The 25,385-nt window shown below is 33.3% G+C and overlaps 1 protein-coding gene across 3 annotated transcripts in view; it reads right to left on the bottom strand.

The window, feature by feature from the left end:
* Positions 1 to 25,385, bottom strand: part of Shab (Shaker cognate b) — a 105,587-nt gene that overhangs the window by 60,561 nt on the left and 19,641 nt on the right. For all 3 annotated transcript variants that reach the window (XM_076372638.1, XM_031975011.2, XM_076372639.1), the window contains exon 3: positions 6,960 to 7,264. In XM_076372638.1, coding sequence (XP_076228753.1) covers positions 6,960 to 7,264 — 305 coding nt within the window. The remainder of the gene's footprint in view (positions 1 to 6,959; positions 7,265 to 25,385) is intronic.

The following is a 25,385-nucleotide window of genomic DNA, read 5'->3' as shown; positions in this document are numbered from 1 at the left end:
CTGTGGCTCGCTGTCTGTCAAAAGTAGGAACTTTATTACATCATATTGTTTGTGTATTTCATATTAAAAAGAATAAACATAAAATAATTAAAATGTCCTAAGAGATCCGTAGAATAGTAGTTTCGTAATAATTAAACGAAATATTCTAAGTTCTTGTTGATATTCATCATTTTAATTATTATTTTGGAGAATGTTCATTCTCGTGTGCCACAGAACGTGTTAATGTCGTTCTGTCGGGCTCCGCGGATCGTTCATGCGCGAACAAGAAACAGAATCGCGCGTACAGTGATCTATAATGATCGTGTAGACGTTCAATCGAACACGACTGATCGATTAAAAGAGAAAAGAAACTCGCGACCAAGTGAACACGAGGTTGAAACGTTGCGCAAACCTTTATTCGGACGCATCTGTACCCGATAGCGCTTGCATTGTTCAACAATTTCAAAAGTTACGGAAATTAATAACGAAATTATTCAGACGCATCGGAACTGGGTGAAATTTCCCTGGTACGTGATAGATAGAAGATGATTGAAACAATCGTAATTAATTTTTTAATTTCTTTGTTTAAATTTAATCGAATTAACATTATTACTCTGTTCGTAGTAATAACGTCAATTATTCACGTCGATGATAATGAACTGGTGTTTGAATTAGCTCAGCACTGATAGGTACAGATGCACTAGTACCAAGGAGAATTTCGTGTTGCATTGGAGAAATGATGTTTGTTAATTTGTATGCAACACACGGAGCAAGGTGTCTACCTCTTGCAGAAAGCATTCGAAACCAATTGTTTCATATAATATTATGAATTTATGAACTTGGTTATACTGGATTTATCATTCTCAGTTTCGTATTAATATTATGTTTAATTCGTTAAGCTGTAAATGTTAACCAAAATTGGAATTTACACGAATGAATTTGAAGAAACTGAAATTACGAATATTCCATATATAACGCGAATGACTTCTTTAGATTAAAAATAAAATGGGATCAATTTATATTAATATTTGTATTCTAGAATTATTCGATGATTTTTTTAGTGTATAAAATGTCAGGCAATGTAAAATGTTCTATTATTCTGAACAAAAGAAAATTGATCTCGTTTATAGATGAAGCCTTTTACTTTCATATTTTGCAAGAGTTTAACACAATTATGTAGATAACTAAATTCAGTGTACCGTAATTTTCAATATCACTTCCAACTAATTAAAAGAGTTCAATTTTAGCTTACTCGATCAAATACTTTTTGCCAGCGGTAACTTTTGTGAGTATCCCAAGCAAAACGACGAAACCATAAATTTCTTATTCAAAGATACTTTAATACAAAATTATAAATATCAGTCTCATCGTTCATTTTCACCTTTCATGATTAACATTAAGAAAAACATTTCTTTAATATATAACTTCATTTCCAAAAAATACAAATTTCATATTCTACAACTCAACAGAGGCACAGACGAAATCTTTTTAAAATATAATTCATATCGTTTTGCCTTTGAACCACAATTATTCTGTATACCAATAAATAATCCATTAACCGTTCATTAAATAAAATTCACAGCACAGTGCAACAATTTTTCACATTCCCTCGCCCTCTTCGTTTTCTATGGCAACAAACATCAAAGAATGGAAGTAAAAATGAAAGATAAATATTAACTATATGAAAATACGGTAGATTATATATTAGTACACATGATATATATTTTCCTGAACTATGATTCATGGTTACGCGATATTCCGTTATGAAGATTAATATTTAACCCAGCTCCGTGTACTTTTGCATACACCGTGTAACGTCAATAATCCACCGTTGAGTAAATATTTTCACAGAAAAATCAATCGAACCAAATGGGAACAGAACCAAAGAATCCGTCGAATGGAAAAGGAGAAACGAAAAACTGTCGCGAGTTCCAAACTAAAAAAAGTCCTGGGAGAAATATTTACTCGTTCCGCGCGCGCTTGTGCCAGATCGAAATTCGGGCCGCTGGCAACCATTTTGCTGATACGGAAGAAAGTCGCGGACAACACCACGAGATACCACTCGATCGATCATTAGTATACCGACAAAAACAAGCAGGCACACATAGATAAGAACTTGCACGCCGAGCAAATCGTTTTTTCTTTCGTTTTTGCCTTTCAGAATTGGCAGTCCACGGCGGACTTGTGATTTTTTCTTTTTCTTCGATCAAACTACTGTGCTCGTCCGCTTGAAAAGGACGCCATGTTGGCGGGACAACAAAGAACCTGCCAGAATGTCTGCGATCGTCATCAATTATTAAAATCACAGACAATTTTACGAGTTTCACGATAATTTTAGACGATTTTTGGAAAATAAAAACTCAGTTGCAGAAACTCAGTTTCTTTTTCTGATTTTGCAAATTGATCTTTGCATTTGATTGTTAAGCACGCCATCTTTATGAAACTTGGCGAATGCAGAGTAACGAAGTATTTCTTCAAAGATTTGTTTAATCTAATTTTTAGATTTACATTTTTAGAAATTATGTTATGGTGATAAAAGGAGATTTTCAAAATTTCATCTGTATCTTTGAAAGGTTCGCCATTATGGGATATACGTGTCGATATAATCAAAGTTAACGTTCAAATTAAATTAGAAAAAAAAGGTAATGAGTACAGAACTTCTTGCGACTTTTTTGTGTTAATAAACAAATAACGAAATATGCCCGACGTGCTTTTCTTTTGTGTAACAATAGATTGCGAATATTATGCATTCTTGTGTCAATTAGAAAAATTTGTTTATAGAAAACTTCAACAAAAATTACAGTAACTTTGTTTTATTTTCAATAGAGTGCAACTTTTAAAATAAGAAATAAATTTGTAATATTTTAAATTCATTATATTATTTTCATATTTTAAATTACTTTTGGAGAATTCAAATCTGCATAAATATCCGCAGTCTAACAACAACGAAACGGGATGGGGAAGAAACGAAACGCTGCACAAATTAGGCGTGCTTGGATACATCGTGTCATTCTGCATGATTCGAGTATCATCGCAAGTTTGTTCCCACAACGACACGCCGGTGGAAAATAAAAACGAGGCTATTCGACATCGACACGTTTGCACAGACACCAAACAGAAACGATAGCATTGGATGCACAAATTCATCGAGTGGACAGTCTATCAAACACAAAGCACTGTTACCAATTAAAAAGGAATACATGTCGCAATTGAGAATAATTACAAATAAAACGAAAGAAATATTGATTGAACAGGTACACTGACTCACAAATTTTTTCACGGCGAGATTCGTTACATGTAGCAACCGACACAAAGCTTTATCTTATCTTTGTCCAGTAGCAGAGAAAAAAACAACAATCAGTTTGATCTTTGTTGTTTTTCTACTTTCTACGTTACACGTAAATCTGAAGAAAGCTATGTACAGATTAAATTCGAGTAAAAAGTTACATACAGAATTAGGAACTTTACAGTGAAATTAAGAGGAACACACAGCAAAATTTTGCTAGAAGCAAAGATAATGAAAACAAAGGAGTAGAAAGCATACTTAAGTTGAACTGTGATTTGGAAAGTATGTGAAGAGATATGTGAGTCACTGTGAATATTGAATTTCAAAAACAATTCTTACGTACATTGAAATAGTTAATTCCACAAAATTGTTCCTACGTTCAGAGGTAACGAAAAAACATTGTAGCTGAAGATATACAGTAGCCCATCAAAGTATTTGGACTGATACTTGAATAAAAAGAAAGTTTATTCTTCTTACATTGTAAATAATGAAGCTATATATGGTGAAAACATTAATCCACAATATACAACATAAAAATCAATACACGTTAATTGTAGCGAATAGTATAATGAAATTAAGAAACAAATTTGTTGCTTCCCTATGACCAGTCCAAATACCTTCTTCAAGAGCTATACTTCACAAACAGCGTTGCTACAGTTCATTTTAGATACTTGAGAGTCTAAATAGTCACTAGATTGCGGTTATTCGTAGAAATTTAATAATAGCTGAATTATTTTATAAAAGAGTGAATGGAATAATTAATTTCCTTCGATAATTATTTAAAAATATTAACTATAAAAGAATGACGTATTATTTATTAACAAATCAAGTTAAAACATCAGATAAAAGTAACAATTTGTTTCGATTTTTATTACATTATGTTAATTAACAGTTAATTGATGCAGTAAATTTTTGCAGAATTTCAAAGTTCTTAAATCTGAGTATGAAAATGGGAATTAATAGAAAATATCCGCAGTCTAGTGAAGGAAACGATGAAGACCGTGTATGAGACACATTCCTGTCTGGTCTGACCACAGTCAGGCGTTACTACTAGTTTACATCCAATGCAACCGCAGTAGTGTTCTGGTGATCTTCCCTCTAATAGCCACGTGCGGAAATTAAAAAGGACAGTGTCGTCTCTTAGAAGGTACGTTGGCCCTAAGGGCGTGCAGCGAATTTCTATTCAAAGTGTGACGAGACAGGTTATACCATCAAGAAGCAGGTGATTCTTAACGCGAAATTAAATAATAAAATTATCTTATACAAAACTTCGTTTCTAAGAAACTCAATTTACGGTTTGAACAATATTTCGTTATATACTTTCGATATATCGCTGCCTAAAAGTATGTAATTAATATTATTTAATATATGTATATTAAAACAAGAGGAAAATATCTTAGTTTTCACAAAGATATGAATAATATCATGGAAATTTGCAATTGGTGACAGAAATTGTAACCAAACATAGAAATTCATGATACTGTAACATTCTGAATATACAAACAATCAGATTTGCTGATAAACTGTTTCCTGAAAGATATTGTTTTTTAAATATATTGCACATTGGTATATGTCATTATACTATTATGAATTTTTAGTAAAATTAGTTACCAAATTTGAGAATGTAATATTTTACTTCCTTAGATCTGTCTTTGAATATCATTTTATGAGTTGGCAAGACATTCATTGAAATAAAGTTGTTTATTTACCAACGACAACTATTTTCTTTCAAATTTTCTAATTATACGAATACTGTCCTACGTGTCATAAATAAGGTGAATTGAAATTGTTAAAAATCAAATAAACAGAAATTAACGACAGAAACAGAACATACAATTAAATCAACCCTCTTCACTCTTTCGATGCGCTGAAGCCATCCTCGAGTTTCCCAGTAAACGTTACGGTATACCTGTGCCTACATTAGAATTGACATTTTCTCGAAAATAACGAAAATATCCGGTGACACGTAAACAATACTCTACACAAAGAAACGCAACAATGCATAAAGCGTGCATTATCCAACAACAAAAACCTTACCCTCTATCCTACAACACATAAATCCACCCTCAAACGTCACACTCACCACGCTACACCAAAAACACATCTAAACCACCTGCTTCGTCCGTATCATCCTGTCCCGCCACGGTTCCCGTACATCCAAGTGAAGCTCTCGTCATGACAAATCGAATGGTACCATTTTTCATTCGCAAACCATGGGCGGTAGCCACCTTACAGCAAAAACGGACATACAACGAGGTTCGCAGCTCCGAAGAAGGGTGGCGTCGCAGAAGGAAGAAAAACCAAGGAGAAGACATACACGAGAGGTGTCGTATGGAAATGAGAAGTTGCCTCTACTACCTACGAGCTGAAACGTACTACAGCTACTCGATTGGATAGCTACAGCAACAATGACACCTTTATTTTGACACTCTATCGTTATTGGCTGAATAGACGCGAACGAAGCAAACTGTGACAAAGTGAAATCTAACGATAGAAAATAATATTGAGACTATATTTGTAATAATTACTCCAGAGGTGTCTAACTGGTAGCTACTGAGAACACCAATTGGTCAAAATGGAACAGATCCGTTGCCATTCATGTTTCGGTGCTTGCTGAAACTTTCACACGTACAAATCTGATCGCGTGACGGTGAAAGTAAACACACAGTAAAAGACCTCTTTCACTACTGTGGTATTAGGCCAATCTTTTTTCTTGTGATACATAGTACCTTTCTTCTCTTTCAATTGCTGCGCGAATACCACTATGAGCTAGCCACTGTAGATACACATGTCTGGAAGTCTGTTTGTAGCGAACACTAGCAGGACTGTTGATAAAGGATTGGTCAACTGAGAGTGGTCGTTCAGCTCCTGGGGTAGAGGTAATAAAAGGCTGATCAACAGTCAATTGACGACTAAATCTGACAATTGATTCTCCATCAGCTGCTTTCGTACTACTTCCACTCTAGAATTAACCAATTCTCCTGCCATAATTATCTCAGTCTCTACCACTTAAACTTCCATACATATTTATACTGATAACTAATCTACTAATAGTAGCATTCACGCAGTAACCAAATCAGAACATAGAAGAACTATACGCTTCGCCAAGCCAAAAGTGCACAGAGGCAAGGGGAGTTTTCCACTCACGATGCTCGGTTCACTTCGGTTTTCGACGCATGGTCATTATTGGCGCGCGACAATAGCAAACGACGGAAAGGAGACCTATAAAGAGTAAGACGTAACTATAGAGAATCTTATTTTCTATCGTTACGTCTCACTTCTTCGCTTCGGTCTCGCTTCCGTCCGCCATTGCCGCGCGTCAATGACCATGCGTCGAAAACCAAGGCGGCCAAGCGTTGTAAGTCGAGAAATTCCCTTGCCCCTATACACTTTTATCTTGACAGCCGTTGGAGCTAACGTATGAGGCGTATAGTAGCTATAGACAGCTCATGAGCCAATTAGAGACCTTTAAGTTACAGCCTAAATGCTCTCAGCGAACCCTAATACCAAGAGTCTTTCTAAAAGAGATTAGCTGTAGCAAGAAGACTCCTTGCCCTTTAGCTCGCAGGTAGCCAGTCAACTTCTCATCCCCGTACAACACTCAGGTCCACAGGTGAGTCTGTTCACCGGAACGGAAAAGAACGAACAGCAAACGAAACGCGGTGACAACAGATCGGCTGGACTCGGGACTTACGCTAGGTGTGGTATTGCCTTGGTTCACGACGTGCTGGGCCGGCACCTCGTCCTGGAAGTAGTCGTCGTTCTGGGTGCCGGGCACGCTCTGCGCGAAGTCCAGGAGTCGTCGGTTCGGGCTGTCCGGGGTGTTCGCCGGCAGATCGTTCGGCAGGTTCGGGAAGCAGGATGAGGCGCTGCGACGATGCCGCGACACACTGTAATGCTCATAGTTACGATAACAGCCGGGCCCGGTCTGGGCTGGGCCCCGGCCGCACACGGACTCCCCCTCCGTGCTGTTACCATCCATCCCTGACATATTGTGACCTGCGAACAGTTTCGCCGTCCCCCGTGACCCCTTTTAGTGATCGCCTGCTGACTCCAACCGTGACGCAAGGAGATTTAGTCTTTTTCTTTTTTACTCGAAGAAGACCCCCGCTCGAAGTTCCGCGCTCGATGTGTTGTCGAACGGTGTAACTCCAATGGAGATAGAAAGATAGAAAGATAGATAGACAGAAATAGATAGAAATAGATAGAAATAAGTAGATAGACAGATAGACAGATAGATAGATAGATAGATAGATAGATAGATAGAGATAGATAGATAGAGAGACATGCAGCGAATGGTTCGATGAGCGGTAGTATTGGTGAAAGGTTGGCGAGAGAGTACGAGTAATGGGAATAGTGCCTCGGTCTGGTCCGGCGTGGTAGGCTGGTCGTTAGGCGGATCAGGAAGAGAGCGGGACTTAGGGGCTGACTCCGTTGAACAGGGTGTCTCACGAGGAGAGCTCGATGAGTGTCTCTGGTGCTGACTTTTTAATGAACCTTTGGTTGTTTGTGGGCTGTCGAGTGAATAGGTGGCTGAGAATTAATTGAGTTCGATAAGAAGCATGGCGGGACCTAGAAATTTCGAGAGCTGAGAGAGATAGTGAGTTGCTTGTCGAGATATCGAGGGAAGTATCGTGGGGCAGAGACTCTAACGTGCGTGACGCGTGGATAGAGTTTGATGAGCGACTTATTAATTGGGTCAAGATTCTGCGGTGGACTATTAAAGCATCCCTATCGAGAACTTCTCTTATAGTGCACGACTGTGCTCTCGCTTAATGCTCTTTGGAGTCGATTAATTGCGGTCGATTTAGCAGCCAGTTTTTGAGATCAAAGACTAGTGTCTCGGGGACTACTGAAAGAAGATGATTGGCCTGGATTCTGCTTTTTCTGCGATTTCTCCTTATTTCTGTGATTGTTACTTTAATGCTTTCGAATGTTTGTTGTTTGATTGGGTGGTGTTGTTGTAAATAGGTTGATTTATGTGTTTGTAATTAGAAGTTTGATTGTAATAATATTTTGAGTATAATGGCTGGAATATTTAACTAAGATATAATATTAACTTAACCAGCAAATAATTAATGCAAGATGTTAATATATACAATGAGGTTTTATTTAGATACTCAATTTGATTAATGTAAATTATGTTTGTTCACTATTGAAAATGACCAGATTTTTGGTATAGTAAGCATTTCTATTTTAACGAATCATAATTGATTATGATTTATATCATTTATTAGCCCTTAGTCTCTGAAAATGGCTATTAAAATTTGATAAGCATTTCTGTCTGCCAAATGTACATTAGAAAGTCGACGTAACACTCGAGGAGCTTTCTTCGTCAGATTCGAGTGGAATTTTTCTATGTCAAGACACAGATTTATACATAAAGAAGCCATATTGGTTTTCTCTTTTACAAACTCCTTCTGTTGAGAATAACAAAAAGAAAAAATTGCATTCTGTAGAATAAGACATAAATTTTCAATATTATGTGCTTGAAATAGTAACATTATAATTAAGTAAATTGAAACGTATTTCTTGTGACAGTAAAACTTTACTTGTTAAATTTCTTATTTATTATGTTTATCTTCCCTTTTGTAATAAACATTTTCTTACTATCTTATTATGCACTAAGAAAACCACTTGTACATCAATGAATTCCTGAAAGTAATCACTGCAAATTTAAATACATAATAATTGTAATTATAATTATTAATAATTATATTATATTCAAATTATAATTAATATGTAATATGCCATGTGCTATCATACAGCTATGATATTGTCCAACTCGTTTCTATGCGAAAATAAAAAACCTTCTATTGCAAGCATCTTTTCATCGCAAAATTATGTCTCACCCCATGATGCAACCTTTCTTCCATCTTCTGAAGCAAAAAAGACTGTCGCAGAGAAAGCCAATTAGGTTTAATTATGTATATGCTGCGTCAGAGCAAGAAAAAATTTCAAGCAAATCCGAGACACGAGTTCAACAAAGTCTTCTCGTAAAATGCAAATTATAAATTCTAATCAACTGGACTACCGAGCGTTCGCAAACGAAAGAACACCAGCTTAAGATCTGATAGGAACTGCGAATCTAAGCAAACGGCCTAGTGAATGCTTTTTCAGAAAGGTTATTCATTAAACTGCGGATTTTACACACATACACTTGCTCATAGAAATGATTACGCAAATCCTAATGTTTCGTAAAAAGAAGGAAAATAAATGATGTCATCGATGAAATTAAACTAAGAAATTAAATGAAGTATTCTATTAACCCTTATCAACACTAGAACAACCGAGCAATTAACACAATTAATATGTAATCTTTATGAAAATTGTAGCAATAGATTTTTTCGGTTTTTTCATATATTAATTATAGTAGCGAAATGAAATTAATTACTTTTCAAATTATTTCGAATATTTGGCACTTTTAAGATATCAATAATCGCGAAGCAAGAAAACTGAGATCCTCCATTTTGTCGGGTACGGTTGTCCTAGCGTTAAATGTGTTTCGTAAATTTCCGTATCCGACAAATGCATAAAATCCGCAGTCCGTCTGTTACACAATATATGCGCTAATATAACGAACAATAAAGGACAAGTTAAATGCTATGCGACACCTGTATATGCGCAGTTAAACGTCAACGTCGATTGTTAATTTTCTAACGCGTGTGTTGCGCCAGAAGTATGCTGTAAAAGTAAACAATGCCAATTTCATACAAGGTTCATACTAAATCGACGTTCTAAAGAAGAATCAAATTGAAACAGTCACATCAAACGCGAGCCGCGTTCGGAAAGGAATTCAACTTCGGAAGTCGAGAAATAACAGACTACAGATTTTATGCATTTACACTATGAATGCACGAGATCTAATAAAAGAAAAACATCAGTTGTGAATCAAGGAAGTTTTCAATCTGCTTTTCATTTAGTAGATATTTTCATATTATTAATAAAACCAATTTGTTATAATAATATTAATAAATCTATTAACAAATCAAGTTTGAAATGTAAATAGTGTAGGAAATATTGAATTTACTTAAATATCTGTAGTTTAATCACTGAAAGAGAAACGTTGGATTTAAAGATAATTTATTACAGCAAGAAAACAATTAAAGACATAACGAGTAAAAATAATTACATTTCACGATTCTAATTACTCCAACCACCCGGTAAAATGAATTTACCATGAAATTAATTCTGATTTCGAAGTGTTTATTGAATACTCTTTTTAGTATTCTTTAAAATAAAATAATACAAAATGTTTACCGTTTATCGTAGAGTAAAAATATACTTTCTGGCAAACGAAACTTTAACTCTAATATTTGGTCTTCATTGATCAACAAACAGCACTGGGTAAAATATCATTTCGAACAGTAAACAATAAAAGATTTGTTCAATTATAAATTACCAATATAATTTTCAAACTAAAAAGTTTCCTATATAGCAATGCGTTTTCAAAGTAAGATTTCAATTTAGTTGAAATAAAATTTTGTTCGAGCCAAATGTAGCAATCCACGCGATCAAATATTTCAATTTCATGAGGCATAACAAACATTTTCCAATTTATGATAAACATTACACATATTTCACATACAAAAACCAAAATATTCCACTTTATACTTCAAATTACTAAAACAAAAGTATTTTGTTTGACGACATTTTGTTTGCTATTTAAAACCGTGTTTTATCTGAACCGTGCAGCGTTTAATATTTCCAATAATCTTCCTCTGAATTTTACCCAGCTCTGTCAACAACACCTTCCGAACCCGCCTCGCTGATTAAACGAAATTCACGGTGTTTGCCAGGCTGCCACCACCACGCCGGACGATCCGGCGTCCATTTTCACCCTTTCGTTCCGCAGAACGTATGTACACGTGCTCGAACAGTATATGACCATGTCAGAATAACGTATATATACGTTCTCAAATAATCGAATCATTCACAGGCCAAAGTGGTTAACTCTATTTTTAAACGATTCCAAATTTTACTGCCAAATTCTAAATGAATTTACTCATTAATTACATTACTGAACTAATTCCTCGTGTACATAATTTTGTCGAAATTTTCTATTTTTCCTTTCTTAGACTTAATCACTTTGGCAAATGAATGATTCAACCGTTGCTTGCGTGAAAAGAGTGTACTCTCAAACACGAGAAGTTGTTCTCGGTAGCATTCGATAACGTTTGAAGAGTTCTTGTAGAATTTTTATAACAGCAATTGAGAGATTTTCTTTTTATATCCTTACACTGTGGTATACAATTTACGTGAAAATTGTTTACAAGTAGTTACCAGTAACAAAACTCATAATACCGATAATTACATCTTCATGAAAATTCAAATTTTCGATAACGTAATTAGAAAACCTAATCAAAACAGGAAATAATTTTTCCTAAGAAATGTAAAAATCACTATATAACTTTGTAACACTGAACTTTCATACTTCGTTTTGTACATAAAAATCCACAGTCTACTAATAATATTGGAAAATGACATCGTTACGCAATGGTTAATATAATATTAACACATTGACAATCAACGTATTAACACTATTTCTACCGTGTCAAAAGACACCTTTTGAAATTTTAACTTAAAACTATTTTCCAAGGTTAGTCCTATATTCTGAATTGACTTTTCCAATTTCCCAATAAAGATTATAACATTAATTATGGGAAATGTTCAAAATTCAATTCAGCTAAAATTTCAAGAGGCGTCTTTTGACACGTTCGATAGAAATAGTGTTAAGTAACTTTGTTCTTTCTCTTGAAGAATTCAATGTTGTCACTTGCAACGTTCCCTGCAAATACTCTTCATTTATCAACGACACGTTATCAATATTTTTTCTATGCCTGTTCCGTTCACGGAGATTACGTTTTATTGCAAGCATGCCGGAGCGAAAGGGTTAATTCGATCGCGAGCGCAGAAACAAGTTTATCAGGCAAGTTTACCATGACGCAGGCGATTCGAATTTCGCCGCGGATGGAGCTGAATTTTCGCTGAGCGTGCCGGGATGTTAACACTTTAACGGTCGCAGCTTTCGTTGCGCGATCCGTGGCCTGTCGCCAGCTCGTTCCTTGGAAACTAGTAAAACCATCGTAATAAATGCTGTGAAGTCGTAAATTGTCCTTTCTGCACATTCATCTACAACGGCGCTCGAAAGATCAAAGTCGCACGTCGGAGTCCCACGTAAATTAGACTTCTGTCTATCCGCTCGTTTGATTTATCGCGAATATAATTGTGAATATGTTCAAGAAAAAGTGTTAGAGTGCCGATAGATTCGATGATTAATCGTTTAATGTAGTTTATTCGAATCATGGTTTGATTTAAGTTAAAACGAACGAGAAATTCGCGGATATTTTCTGGATGAAATTTTATAACAAGTGAAAGTTGCTATTGTTAACTGTTAACGGCATAATAATAGTTCATTATTATTAAATTATTATTTTATACTTGATTGTAACTACAATGATTCTGTATATTAAATAAATCTTTATTAATTACTCGAAAAATTAGTGTATACTTCTTGGATGAAATTTTCTAAAAAGTTGTTGCAAATTTATTATTATTTATACTTTATTGTAATGATAAGAATTCTTTATATTTAATATTCATTTTTATTCGTTATCAATATTTGCGACGGCATTTCAATTGCTAATCTAAACATAAACTAATCCTATGATTTGTGTGAAAGGAAACTTCCTATCCAATCGACTGTCAAATTTTATCTGATAAATGTAATTTGATATTACAATTATCGAATAATTTATCAAATTATTTAATACCTAAAGGAAAGAAATTTTGTTGAAAGTCACTTGTCAAAGATTGATATTATATTTTATACTTGTATGGCAGGATTTTTCGAACGTTTCTGTGACAACGACCGTTAAAGTGTTAAGACGTGTCGCATGCTCAATTGACGAGGTCTGAATGAACGCGAAATCAACTTAAAAGTCAATCCGGCGTGGTAGGCTGCTTTCCTCTCGGGCTCTACTCATTGTCAAAACGTAGCAGAAAGCGAGCGTATACTGATCACAAGAACTGGTTACCATCCACGTCGGACATACATCTGTAGTTGCAAGACAATACAGCGCAATTCACATGTTTCCCAAAATAACATGATTCGAGATGTTCAATATCAATACTTTTCGATTGATTGAAGCTTTTCGATTGATATCTTAGTAAAAACAATTCTTTTGTTTCTTCAAATCAGTGATATCTAAGATAAATTCAGGTTCATATAATTAATTCTTCAAAAGTGATTACAATTATAATAATGTTAATATATTTATTAACGTAATATTTAATATATATTAACTGTTATAGATAAATGAATAACAAATAAATGTAAATATATTTATTAATATATATTATGTAGTATATTTAAATATTAAAGTTTCTCATTCACAGTTCACATTGTCCAATACCATTACAGAAACATAATATATACAAGATGCGACCGTAATGATAGTAAAAATATGAAAACAAATACGTTGTTATAAGGAAATAAATCGAAAATTGAGAATAAAACTTTTCCTCTCAAAATTCCATTTACGCGAAAATTCATTTTGAAAACTTATTGTGTATTTTAGAAAAAGTACGGATTAGTTAAAAGGAAAAGAATTCTTTTTAATCATAACATTCTTGCTTTATATTTCACAGTTTCTTTAATCTTTTTCACAATGTGACTTACACAGTGTTGTCTCACGGTCCCAGACATACGTATGTATGTATGTATATAGAAAATTTTAAAACAGGGTCCAAGCTTTCATAGACCCACAGCTTCCCTCGAAAAGAGTAAAAGATGCTTAACAGTCCAACGACAGAACTGGATCACTGTTTAATTAATTTTATTAGATTTAAGAAAGAATATATGTTGAAACATGACATACCATATCAATACACAATGACGTTAAATTGCTTCTAATGAAGATTCTATAATAAATCAACTTTAACATAGAAAATCAGGAAAGTAAAAGAAAATTTCCAGCAACCTATTCTCAAAAATTAACGCAAAAGATGATTGTGAATATAAAAATGAAAATTAGAAAATTTATTATAAATAAAAAACGATGCTCTTATTAATTAATACGAAAATTCAATAATAAAACATCAATATAAAAATGAAAATGAGAGAATTCATAGGTAGTATAAAAACGAAAATTCGAAATTTTCAATAGTAGTGAATATATTTTAGAAACCGTTAATTTATCTTTTGAGATAATTATTGAAGTTAAAATAAATCATGGCTATTAAACTCCGTGTTCTATCTCACCGTCTGACGTTCCATCATATAATAGTTGGACGTAGACAGTGAATATATTTAACTGCAAAAATGGCGAAGCTTAGGTCCGTTCTGATATTAACTGACCACTTTTCCTAGGTATATTTACTAACGCACTTCTCGGAAATGCGTCGACCTTTTTACAGATTCAGCACAAACAATGGTGAAATTGAGTTAGTGGACGGAAGCTGAGAAGGGAGGATGAAGCTTTTGGAAAGTTGCCCCAAAATGGATCCAAGCTTCACCATCTAAAATTTAATAGACATACAGTACTATTTGGAACTTTGAAGTCATTTTGTATTCATGGAGACTTATGCTTGCTGAGTGAGTAAATTTAAACGACGTTATATTATTATTATATCAATGTAATGCATAAATTAAATAAATTACATATGACTATAAATTCATGTTAAAGAAAGTATATAATACATTAATTTTAAGAAAACAAATCAACTGATTTACAAAAAAAGAATATATTAATTAGAAAAATATAATTATATTAATTTAGGAAAGGGAACAACTAAATCTAGAATCTTCTATAACTATTTCCGAAAGTAATAAATTTTTAAATATACAAATTTTCGACTATTTAAATTTATAAATATTCAAATATTCGAACATGTATTTAAAAACTCTAAAAAATCTTTAGGTCAACAGAAAGCTTGACGCAGAATTATTCTAATTTTATGAAAAATTAGCAATCGATCGCAAACTATTGCAACGTGTGTACTAAAACCAATTCTTTCGGTGTGAAGCATATTTTTGTCGCTATTGGAAGTTTCATAAAGCGAGTAATTTTCGTGGTAGTAATTTGCATATGTACACGATAGGATCGTTTCGAAAGTATGCATTAGTTATACTTGCACACTTGATTCTGATGTAATCATCAGCGATGAATAATGTATGTAACAGACTTACGGCGACGAATGGAAAATGTACAGCGTGTAATACGAGACAGAGCGGGAATACTTGAAAATTCACGTTGATTTATGCTCTCCAGATGTCAGTCTTCTATTCAAACGGGAGGAACGCGTACAGGGAACATCTGTAAAGCGAGCCTCGTACATTTTACACTTTAAGAATTGATTTTAGAGCCTACCATAATGGATACATTGTAACAAATATTTATAACGAATAAATATTTATTACAAAAATGTATGATTCACTATTTTGACAAAAACTGAATGTATTTCAATTATTTTCTCAATCATTGATTGATAGTATTAATAATATTACCTGCACACAATAGATTAAAAAGTAAAACGTAAATAAGAAACAAAAAAAAAAATTCTAGACGAAAGTGTATTGAGTCAACCCACAATGCTTCTTTACACTTTTTATGTTTAAGAATGAAGATAAACAAAAATATTTTTACTGTAAAATATATTCTTATATTTTATAAAATATATTATCTATAAATAATAAAGAAAAATAGATTTTAAGTTAGAAAAGGTTTTGTTTATTTTAATTTATGAAATAAAGAGAACATTAGAAAACCATATTATTTATGGGATGATCCAATGAAAAATAAATTAAATATAGGATAAGAAGAATGTTGAAGCATCTTCTAAGATAATCATTATTATAATAATTATACAACTTAGGTAAATTTGAGATCGAAACAATAAACAATTCTAATACCGTATGTTGATCAAGCATTTTTTACTCCTCTCGATGAATAACTTTGTATGAGTCCATAAAGTTTTACGAGGATAATTGACCAAGAATTGCGATGACCATTTTATAAGCTTTCGGAAGTTTGTGTATGTACTCAGCTGCCCGAGTACGTATGCATAGCTACCCCGGACTATAGTAGCTGACTTTAGACAGCTACTAATTAAACTGCGGATCTTTATGCAGATGTAGACCTTTATGATCTAATTTACGAAATTACTTTGTCATGGGTTTTATTGTATTTCAAAGAAGATGAAAGTCACGTTAGACAATCTGAAACATTTTACTGTATCAAATGCTAAGAGATAAAAAATGCTATAAACATGTGAAAATTTACTAAATTATGCAAAAAGTAGTAATAATTAAAATTGTATCCCATTCGATCTTAAAACTTTAAAATCTTTCAAAATTATCTCTGTACGATTCTATTTACGAAAGGGATAATATCAAAATAATAAGTTTCTTCAGCTAGCAAACACATCATCCAATAATCTTCAATAAAAACAATTCCATACCAATCTTGGGGACCTAAACAATATTAAACAATGCTCTGAAAAATTTCAAATGAAACAAATAATACATTTCTCATATTTCATAACTAGTTCTCTCATTTTCTTTAATTCTTCAATTGCTTCAATCTAATTTATTTTATAACTCCTTAATTTATAATCACTAGAGTCCTCAATCTTCTTAAGATTAATACCTCCCATATTCCTTGTGCAAAATATTATTTAATAACAATACTTACATAGAATATTATCATCAAACTACGATTCCCTATTATACCCAAAAACCTAAATTCCAATATACTGTACCCAGCGAACGCAATTTTCCAAAAGCTCATCAAAAATTCATCGTAACCTTCGTACAATTCGCCCCGTTGCATCCTTAGTTTCAAAACCCTCCGTATACCCTGAGTTAAAGGGGTTAGGTGGCGGGAGGGGTGAGAATTACGTTTCTTAGCTGGAACCTTGGCACAGAATGGGGTGTCGTTTAACCTCGGGGGCTAAGCGTAACCGGTCAGTAGCGATGGGACCAAGTTCAATACATACTTTTGAATCCGAGATAAATCGCATACTCAAAATTCATGTCATAGAGTTCGAATACTATTAACACTTTCGAAAAACAAGGTCTGCAACCGAATCGAATATGTACAGAATATTTGGTTATAACAAAATATAATTGGCTAAAGAATTTCTAATGGCGTGGGATTACGTTGCCTATCGCAATAGTATTAACCTTTAACCCTTTGCACTTGACTTATTTGTGGCTGTAAATTTGTATTTATTTTTAGGCGGATGGATTAAAGTAGATTAAATTAGAATTCAACGTTTTATATTTACTTTGTTTATTATTATAAACTGTCTTTCAAAGTGTGGCGCTTTTTAAAACAATTTCCGACGTTCTGTAACAAATCTGTACTGCCACCTCCAACATAAGATACAAGTGCAAAGGGTTAATCCTTTCGTTTCGCTAAACAAATTACCAATTTTCTTTATGCGATGTTTTTTCATTTTAATTTTTTATTTAAAAATATAACTTTTCAATGCTTACTACGAGTTTCTAAAAATGTTCAGTTCATCTGCGAAAACAGCGATTTCACTTAACCCTGTCGCCTCGAATAGTATACATAGATACTATGAACACTTAAAAGTACAGTAAAGCTAAAAAACGCCTTAAAGATAAAGGAAAATTGTTTCAGATAAAAAAATCTAGATATAGAATTCCCCATACAGAAAATTCTACTAAAATTGAAGCTTTTCAGTAAAAGAAATAAAATTAGCACTAATAATAATAATAACAAGTAGCGCTTAACAGCTTATGCATAATTAGCACTAATAATTATTATTATTAGCACTTACACTGTTAATCGAAGTTTTCCTTTAAGTTGCTAAATGCTAATTATTATTATTATTATTATTACTGCTTATCTTATTTCTTTCACTGAAAAACTTCAATTTCACTTGAAAGCAGCTGTTTTTGGCCCTCTCTTTGATTTAGAGGAAAAAATACGTATTATGAGACGAAAGGGTTAAACACCCTCTGGAATCACAGATGGATCCAGTTCAAATCCCACCGGACATGAGAGGTTAAGTATTCAATATCCAAAATGATTTCGAAGGTAAATACTTTCACTGTGCTGTAATACAAATGAATATCTAAAGAAATCGAAAAAAATTGCATTGTTAGAATCTTTATAAAAATTACATATAAAACCTATTAAAGCCTCGATAGTTACAGAACTATTTTTGATAAGATACTCGTACAGTTTCGAATCTATTCGACCAATGTTCGATTTTATTGCGAATACTTTTTTTAATTACTCAAGTATATGTATAAGTATTATTTACCCAATACAGTGTTCGAATCTTTCGGATTCAGGTTCGAATGTACTTAGAAGTATATATTATTTCAATAATTATTAATATTGGTAAACAGAATATACATGATAATAATAATAATAGTAACAGTAATAGTAATATATGTATGTATATTATTTTATACTATTATCGTTATTATTGTTATATTATACATTATTATACTATTATATTCTGTATTATTATTATTGTTGTTGTTGTTGTTATCGTTTCGTATATTTATTAATAACTATAATTAACTATGTATATAGTTAATATAGTATATGTTAATATATATAGTTAGGATCTAATCGATTAATGTTGGAACCCATTTGCGACATACTTGATCCCATCGCTACCAGTTAGGCTCCACGCACGGGAGGAGGGTACGGGTTGTTAGCCCCGATAGTTAGAGTAAGAACTCGGTCTGTCCGGCGTGGTAGGTCGTGTTCGTTCGTTCGTTCGGCAGGACTGAGGAGGAAGCAGCGGGATAAAAAAGAAACGTGAGGCACCGCAACGACGCCACGAGGGACCGTAATGCTCATAGCTAGGATAACAGCCTGACCTGGTCTGGGCAGGGCTGCGTCCGTACACGGATTCCCCCTCCTTGCTGTTACCATCCACGCCGGACATATCGTGACCTGAAAACAGGCTCGGTATCCATTGTGTTTTTCATTTCTGTTTCTTCGTTTATATTTTTTGTTTTGTTCGTTCGTTCGTTCGTTCGTTCGTTCGTTCGTTCGATTTCATTTCATTTCATTTTATTTCATTTCTTTTCTTTTCTTTTCTTTTCAGTTTTTGTCTGTTCACGTTGCGCTGCTCGATACTTGTTCACTTTTTCTCTTTTCTTTGCCTTTCTTTCGGGTTTCTGTTCTTCGTTTCGCTTGCTTCTTGAGTCGCTCGTTTTTTTCTCGATTTTTCATATTTTTCTTTCTTTTTTTTTTTTTTGTTTGTTTGGTTACGCCACCAATTCATCAACCTTGACGCAGGATTTCTGCGGGATTCGCTTAAGAGAACAAATGGATCCAGAGCACACGAACACTGGACGTTCATGTATTTACAAGACAGATATGCACAGGGTGTCCGAGAACGGTTCGGACCAAACTCGTACTACGTATTACTGAGATCGAATAAATGAAAAGTTTCGGATATATTTATGTGAGAAAATGCTTTGTTTGGAAGATATAGATAGTCGTAGATTTGCATTAAATTAATGTTACAATTCGTTGTACAGAGTCGTACACAGTGAGTCGCATGAGTAAGAGTATTACTGAACTGCCGAATTTGAACGATTGATATTCGTTTACAACGCAAGTTTCAAAGCTCTTGTCAACAAAAATGTATGTTGGAATTGCGAAGCTTTCTAATTTACGTATATTTTATTGCAAAACTACATCTCGATATAACAAAATGTAATTTTACGTGAACAGGAACCAAATTGGTCTCACAAACATGATGATTTAGATCGTCCCAAAAGTATTATAAAATGCAGAAGAGTCCTATTAATAATTAAATATCAGTTACTAATACCTTAATTACATTTTTAGTATAGCTTATATAGATACGAAAACTCTTGTGAGACCAATTTTGTTTCTGTTCACGTAAAATTACATTTTTGTTATATTCACATGTTGTTTTGCAATAAAGTTTATATAAGTTTGAAAGCTTCGTAATTTCAATGCGGTTAAGTCCAGAAAAGAAAAATTGATAAAATTATGTTCTAGCTTCTGAAATTATTATACAACGCATTCAGCTATAAAAAGAAAGGCTTTCTAGAAAAAAACGAAGAAACGAGTAAATCCTTTATATAACTAAAAAGAATACTATTTATTCCATTAAAATGTACGGTAATCAGAAAATATCAAAATATCGACTTAACTACATCAACTTCTGAGCGACTCATATTCCAGTTGATACGAACTTTGAAACGTACATTCTAAACAAATATCAATCCTTTTAATTCGGCAGTTCAGGAGGTACAAATACTCTTGCGACTCACTGTACGTATTATTTTCAATGACAATTATTGTTTACATATCCTAACCCACAGCCTCGAGACCTCTACTATCAGTCGTTCTATGGTCTAGGAAACATTTAGTTGTACAAGACACATTTTTGCAGAGGGAGAAATTTTTGAACAATTCTTGAACTGTCGTGATATATCATAAATACCTTTCCAATAAAGCATTTTCAAACGTAAATTTATATAAACTTTTTTATCTATTCAATTTTAGTAGTACAAGTTTAGTCCCAACCATTTCAGACACCTTGTATATATGTATACATATGGTGTACTACAGCGATGAGCAGTGATATTCATCGGGATTGCGTTATGGTGAAGCCACACAGAGCACTGAATCTGCGGGAAAGTTCTGTTCTTGCGGTTTTGGTATTTCGAATTGGGGTGTATTGGGAATTGATAATATTTTATTGTTATAATACGAAATGATTGAATATAGTTGAGTAAGAATTCAATTGAAAGAATTGTGGCGTATTTGTTAATCGTCTATGGTGCAGTTTGCACGGGAAATTGGGTCGATCTGAATATTAAGTTTTTAAGGAAATTTCTCTTAAGAATGTAGTTATAAAAACAAATTGTTTAAAAATGTCAGTTGCCACATCTTTGTTATTTCTGATACAATGATAATTGTATTTATTCAAAATTCAACCGGAAGTATAATTTAACCGAGCAGAAAAGGGACTTAAGTAAAAATAACAAGAATTGTAAAATAACCTTTCTTCATTTTCACTTCGAATTCGTTTCATTATTAAAATTCACTAATAATTTTCATTTTTCATTTGATATTAATACTATATGTACGGAACGAATCAATTTCAATCATATTGAATTTGGTAAAGATTATTTGGCAAATGTTTCTATTTTATTTCCACTTCTACTTTTGACCTTCTAATTACCAAGATCTAAATGAACGAAGAGCAACTCTTCTAGCAACGATAGAACAAATTGTACAACGAATGTCCGTCAATCTAGTGTTAATGTATACTTAGCATTGCGCATACAAATTCGCGCAGAATTCTCTGTTAAAATTTGCGTACAATGGAACCTTTATTGCGGGGTAAAATAACCATCCGTCATCCAGGGGTTAATCCATCTACGGCAAGTCACGGAACAGTTCCGTTACGAGATAAAACCTGGTCCTGCTTGCTCTCACGCAGTCCAGCCATATTATAATCGGCAAGAAATTCCTATCAAGAGCTCGTGGAGTATAGAAAAAATAAAGGGAGAATGAAAACGCGAGGTGGTTACTGCATAAAATTAACGACCTCGATATCTCGAAAAGAAACTTTGCGCCCGTAATTACGGTTACATTTAATTCGAAATAAGGAGCGTTATATATTTCAGAAGAATATCATACAAAACCAAGAATACACGTAATTCATAGAAAAGCAAGAGAAAATAAGAAATTTATAAGAATTTCAAGTACAATGATTTTAACTTTAAATTAACCACTTGCCCTATGATTTCTTTCTGAACTGTGAACGATCTAACTACTTTGTTATTAATAATTTCTTGAAAATGAGAGAAAATTTCAGCCTTAGTCTAAGTCAACGTGTGCTCTAAGGTATACTCTTTAATAACAGGGGAGTAGCATGTAATTTGCATTTAAACAAATTGAATAACATTTATGATTGTCAAATTCTATTTGAAATCTTCACCACGAGTCTAACACGATATCGTAGGGTAGGGAGTTAAATGATGCACATTTGTATATATTAGATATGAAAAGTCATTGGTCTAATAATAAAAGACCCATGACAATTGTTCTTCGAACCGATAATTTACTGTTCACAAATTCCAACTTCGTCGAGTGAAAAGAAAGTTCATTTACTATTTGAACTGTTGACCTACAATATCCTGTTAGACTTGTAACGAAAATTTTCAACTGAATTTGCGAAATCTAAGTGTTACTTATTTTTTTTAAATATAAGTTCAATATTACACCTCTGTTATTACTCGTTAAGCTTTGGAATAAACGTAAACATGGAATAAGCATGTATATTTTTTCTTTTGGGTTAATTGCTGATTTTTTCATTCCTTTTTGTGTTTTCTATAATCTGTTTAGTGGTTAGCAAAGTTTGAAATATTGACGATTGCATTGGAAATTATTATCCCAGCTTTCCAACCGATTGTTTGGACTATTTGCAATTCGATGATTAATTCCTCTTCATTGACAGAGTGAACTTGCAACACTGTATACACCGAGAGTATTCCGCTGGCAAGATGTCAAAAGTTTGTGTAACACGTTCAGAAGGAATACGGTAACTGCTCGTGAATGTCAAAGATGGTTCATATAACTTCGATCGAATGAACTGTGTCGTAAAAATATACAACCATAATTTGCACATTCATCTGGGGCTTCTAATAATACCGAAATTATAAAATCATTCACTTATTCGATGATTCTAACATGGCTCTGTTCGATTGTCTTGACCTTTAATTCTTTGCACTCGTATGCTATGATGGAAATGACAACACAAATTTCTTAAAGAACGTTGGAAATTGCTTTACAAAGCACCACACTTTAATAGATTATAAAAAGTCAATCTTATTACAATAATAAGGAATAAAATAAATATAGAACCTTGAATTCTATCGCTGTAAATTACTTTAATCAAATTCCCCTAAAAATCAATACACATTTACATCCAACAACGTTGAAAATAAATCGAGTGCTAAGGGTTAATCATCGCAAGATAAATTTTCGAATATTTCCCAGTGAACCATAGAACGACTAACAAAACACAGATAAATTAATTCCACAAATCTTTCACGTCACGACAGCATATATCAAATGCACCAATAAATAATCCTCTATTCATTCTTGGAATTTATTTACCAATACTATCCTTCTCTAATATCACCCATCATTTTGAAGAAAGCAACTTAAAATCATGTTACCTTTGTATTAAGAAGAAAATCAATGAGTTATTTATTAGTGGTAACTAAAAAATCACTATTTGTATAATTAATTATAAATATAATAATTAATTATACAAATATACCAATAAGTAATCCGTCGTATTCAATGAAATTCTAGAATTAATTTTAAAATAAATAAAGATCATCGTACTAATATTAATTCTAAAACAGAATAAAAACAGAGATTAATTAAACTCAGTTTAATCGAACAGAACTTAACGAACGTGAAATAAAAGTAAAGTAACGTATTACTCAGAGGTGCGTTCGATAAGGAGTGACCGCTGAAAAATGGCAGAACTTTCCTGCATACCCGGTGAGACGATAAGTTAATGGTAATGTTAACGAACGTCGTCGCGCAACGATTCTGTTTCTGATGCTGTATCTCACAGGACTCGTGTGGTGTAAGTAAGTAAGTACTTATGAATATGTGCAGTGGCAGTTGCATTAATGAGAAAGTCGATTAGAGAGAGCGAGACGGTGTTTGTATGCGTGGTCACGTACTACCTTGCCCCTGCGCCAGAACTGATAAATTTATCACTCTTGCGTCAGGGTTGATAAATTGTTAACTTTCGTTACGAACTCTTTCCCTTCCAGTCATTGCTCAGACACAGGTGTTAGTCAATTCATGAATGGAAATAACATGATTAGAAAATGTCAATGAACGATAACCGAACTCCGTTCCCAACTGGAATCACAACTTTAATTACGAACGATCGATTTTGCACGTTCAATGTGCTATTTGTAATACCTGGACAGATACCAAAGGGCTGGCCAAGGTGGTTTATTTATAACGTTTACGTGTTTATTCGGAAACTATTAGCGACATCGATAAATCTCTTATTCCAACCGCTGCCAAAGAGGAAAAGTTAACGCTTGGATTGTATTCGACTCGGCAACGTTAAATTAAAATGAAATATTTACGAGATCGACTTTACTCGTGTTTAAGTAAGTTTCGTGAAATAAATGTTGTATTATAGTATTATGTCATTTAATACAGATCGATTAGAGTTATCGATTGTGATTAAATATTGATCTGTTAAGCATAAGTTATATCAAGAAACAACAGGCATTGGAAGAATATATAAATATATATGCTTTGCGGTTGTAAATGAAAAAATAATGTGATCTATAAACAGTGTTTTGAAATAGTATTATTTATGTGTCTTATTTCATTGTGGAAACTAGTGTTGAACAAAGATTCACTTTCGTTTTGAAGCAATATCAATAGTTTTCGAGTAAATCAAAATATAACGTTTTTTACGTGGCACCCTTTATAAGAAACAGAGATTCCAGTTAAAGAATGAAATTCCTGTACAATGAAATCCGTAATGTGCAGTACGTGACATAGAATCTGACCCATTTATCTCTCCAACTCGGCACACTTATGAAATCTAATTAAATACAAATGTCAAATGAAGAAAATGATTTGAAGTAGGTTTTACTGCGATTTAGCTACTCGATGACTACAAGCTTGTGCTGAGAAGGAGAGCAAGGGGGAATCACTGGAACTAATTCTATGTCACGCACTCAGTACACAAAATGTCCCAAAACACGCGACCATTTCAATCAATTTTATTAAAATCAGACAATGCATAATAAAGATTAGACATGTAATTATTATGATCGATAAAATATTCTACACGAAGGACCTATTCTTTTTCAGACTTCAACAATCCAGAAATTACTGTTAAAGGGTCATATTCAAATTCGTAGCATGCCGCCTAATAAATGTTTTATCGATCATAAAATTACCCATTCAAACTGCAAATTCCGCGACAAATATTTGCATGGTTGGCATTAATTGGTACATTCCGTGTAGAATATATGAAGAAGAAATACTAAATCTAAAACTCTTAAAGACGTTCAAGGTATACA

This window comes from Nomia melanderi, chromosome 12, assembly GCF_051020985.1.
Source record: "Nomia melanderi isolate GNS246 chromosome 12, iyNomMela1, whole genome shotgun sequence".
Lineage (NCBI taxonomy): Eukaryota > Metazoa > Arthropoda > Insecta > Hymenoptera > Halictidae > Nomia > Nomia melanderi.
This window is presented reverse-complemented; position numbering and strand designations above follow the sequence as displayed.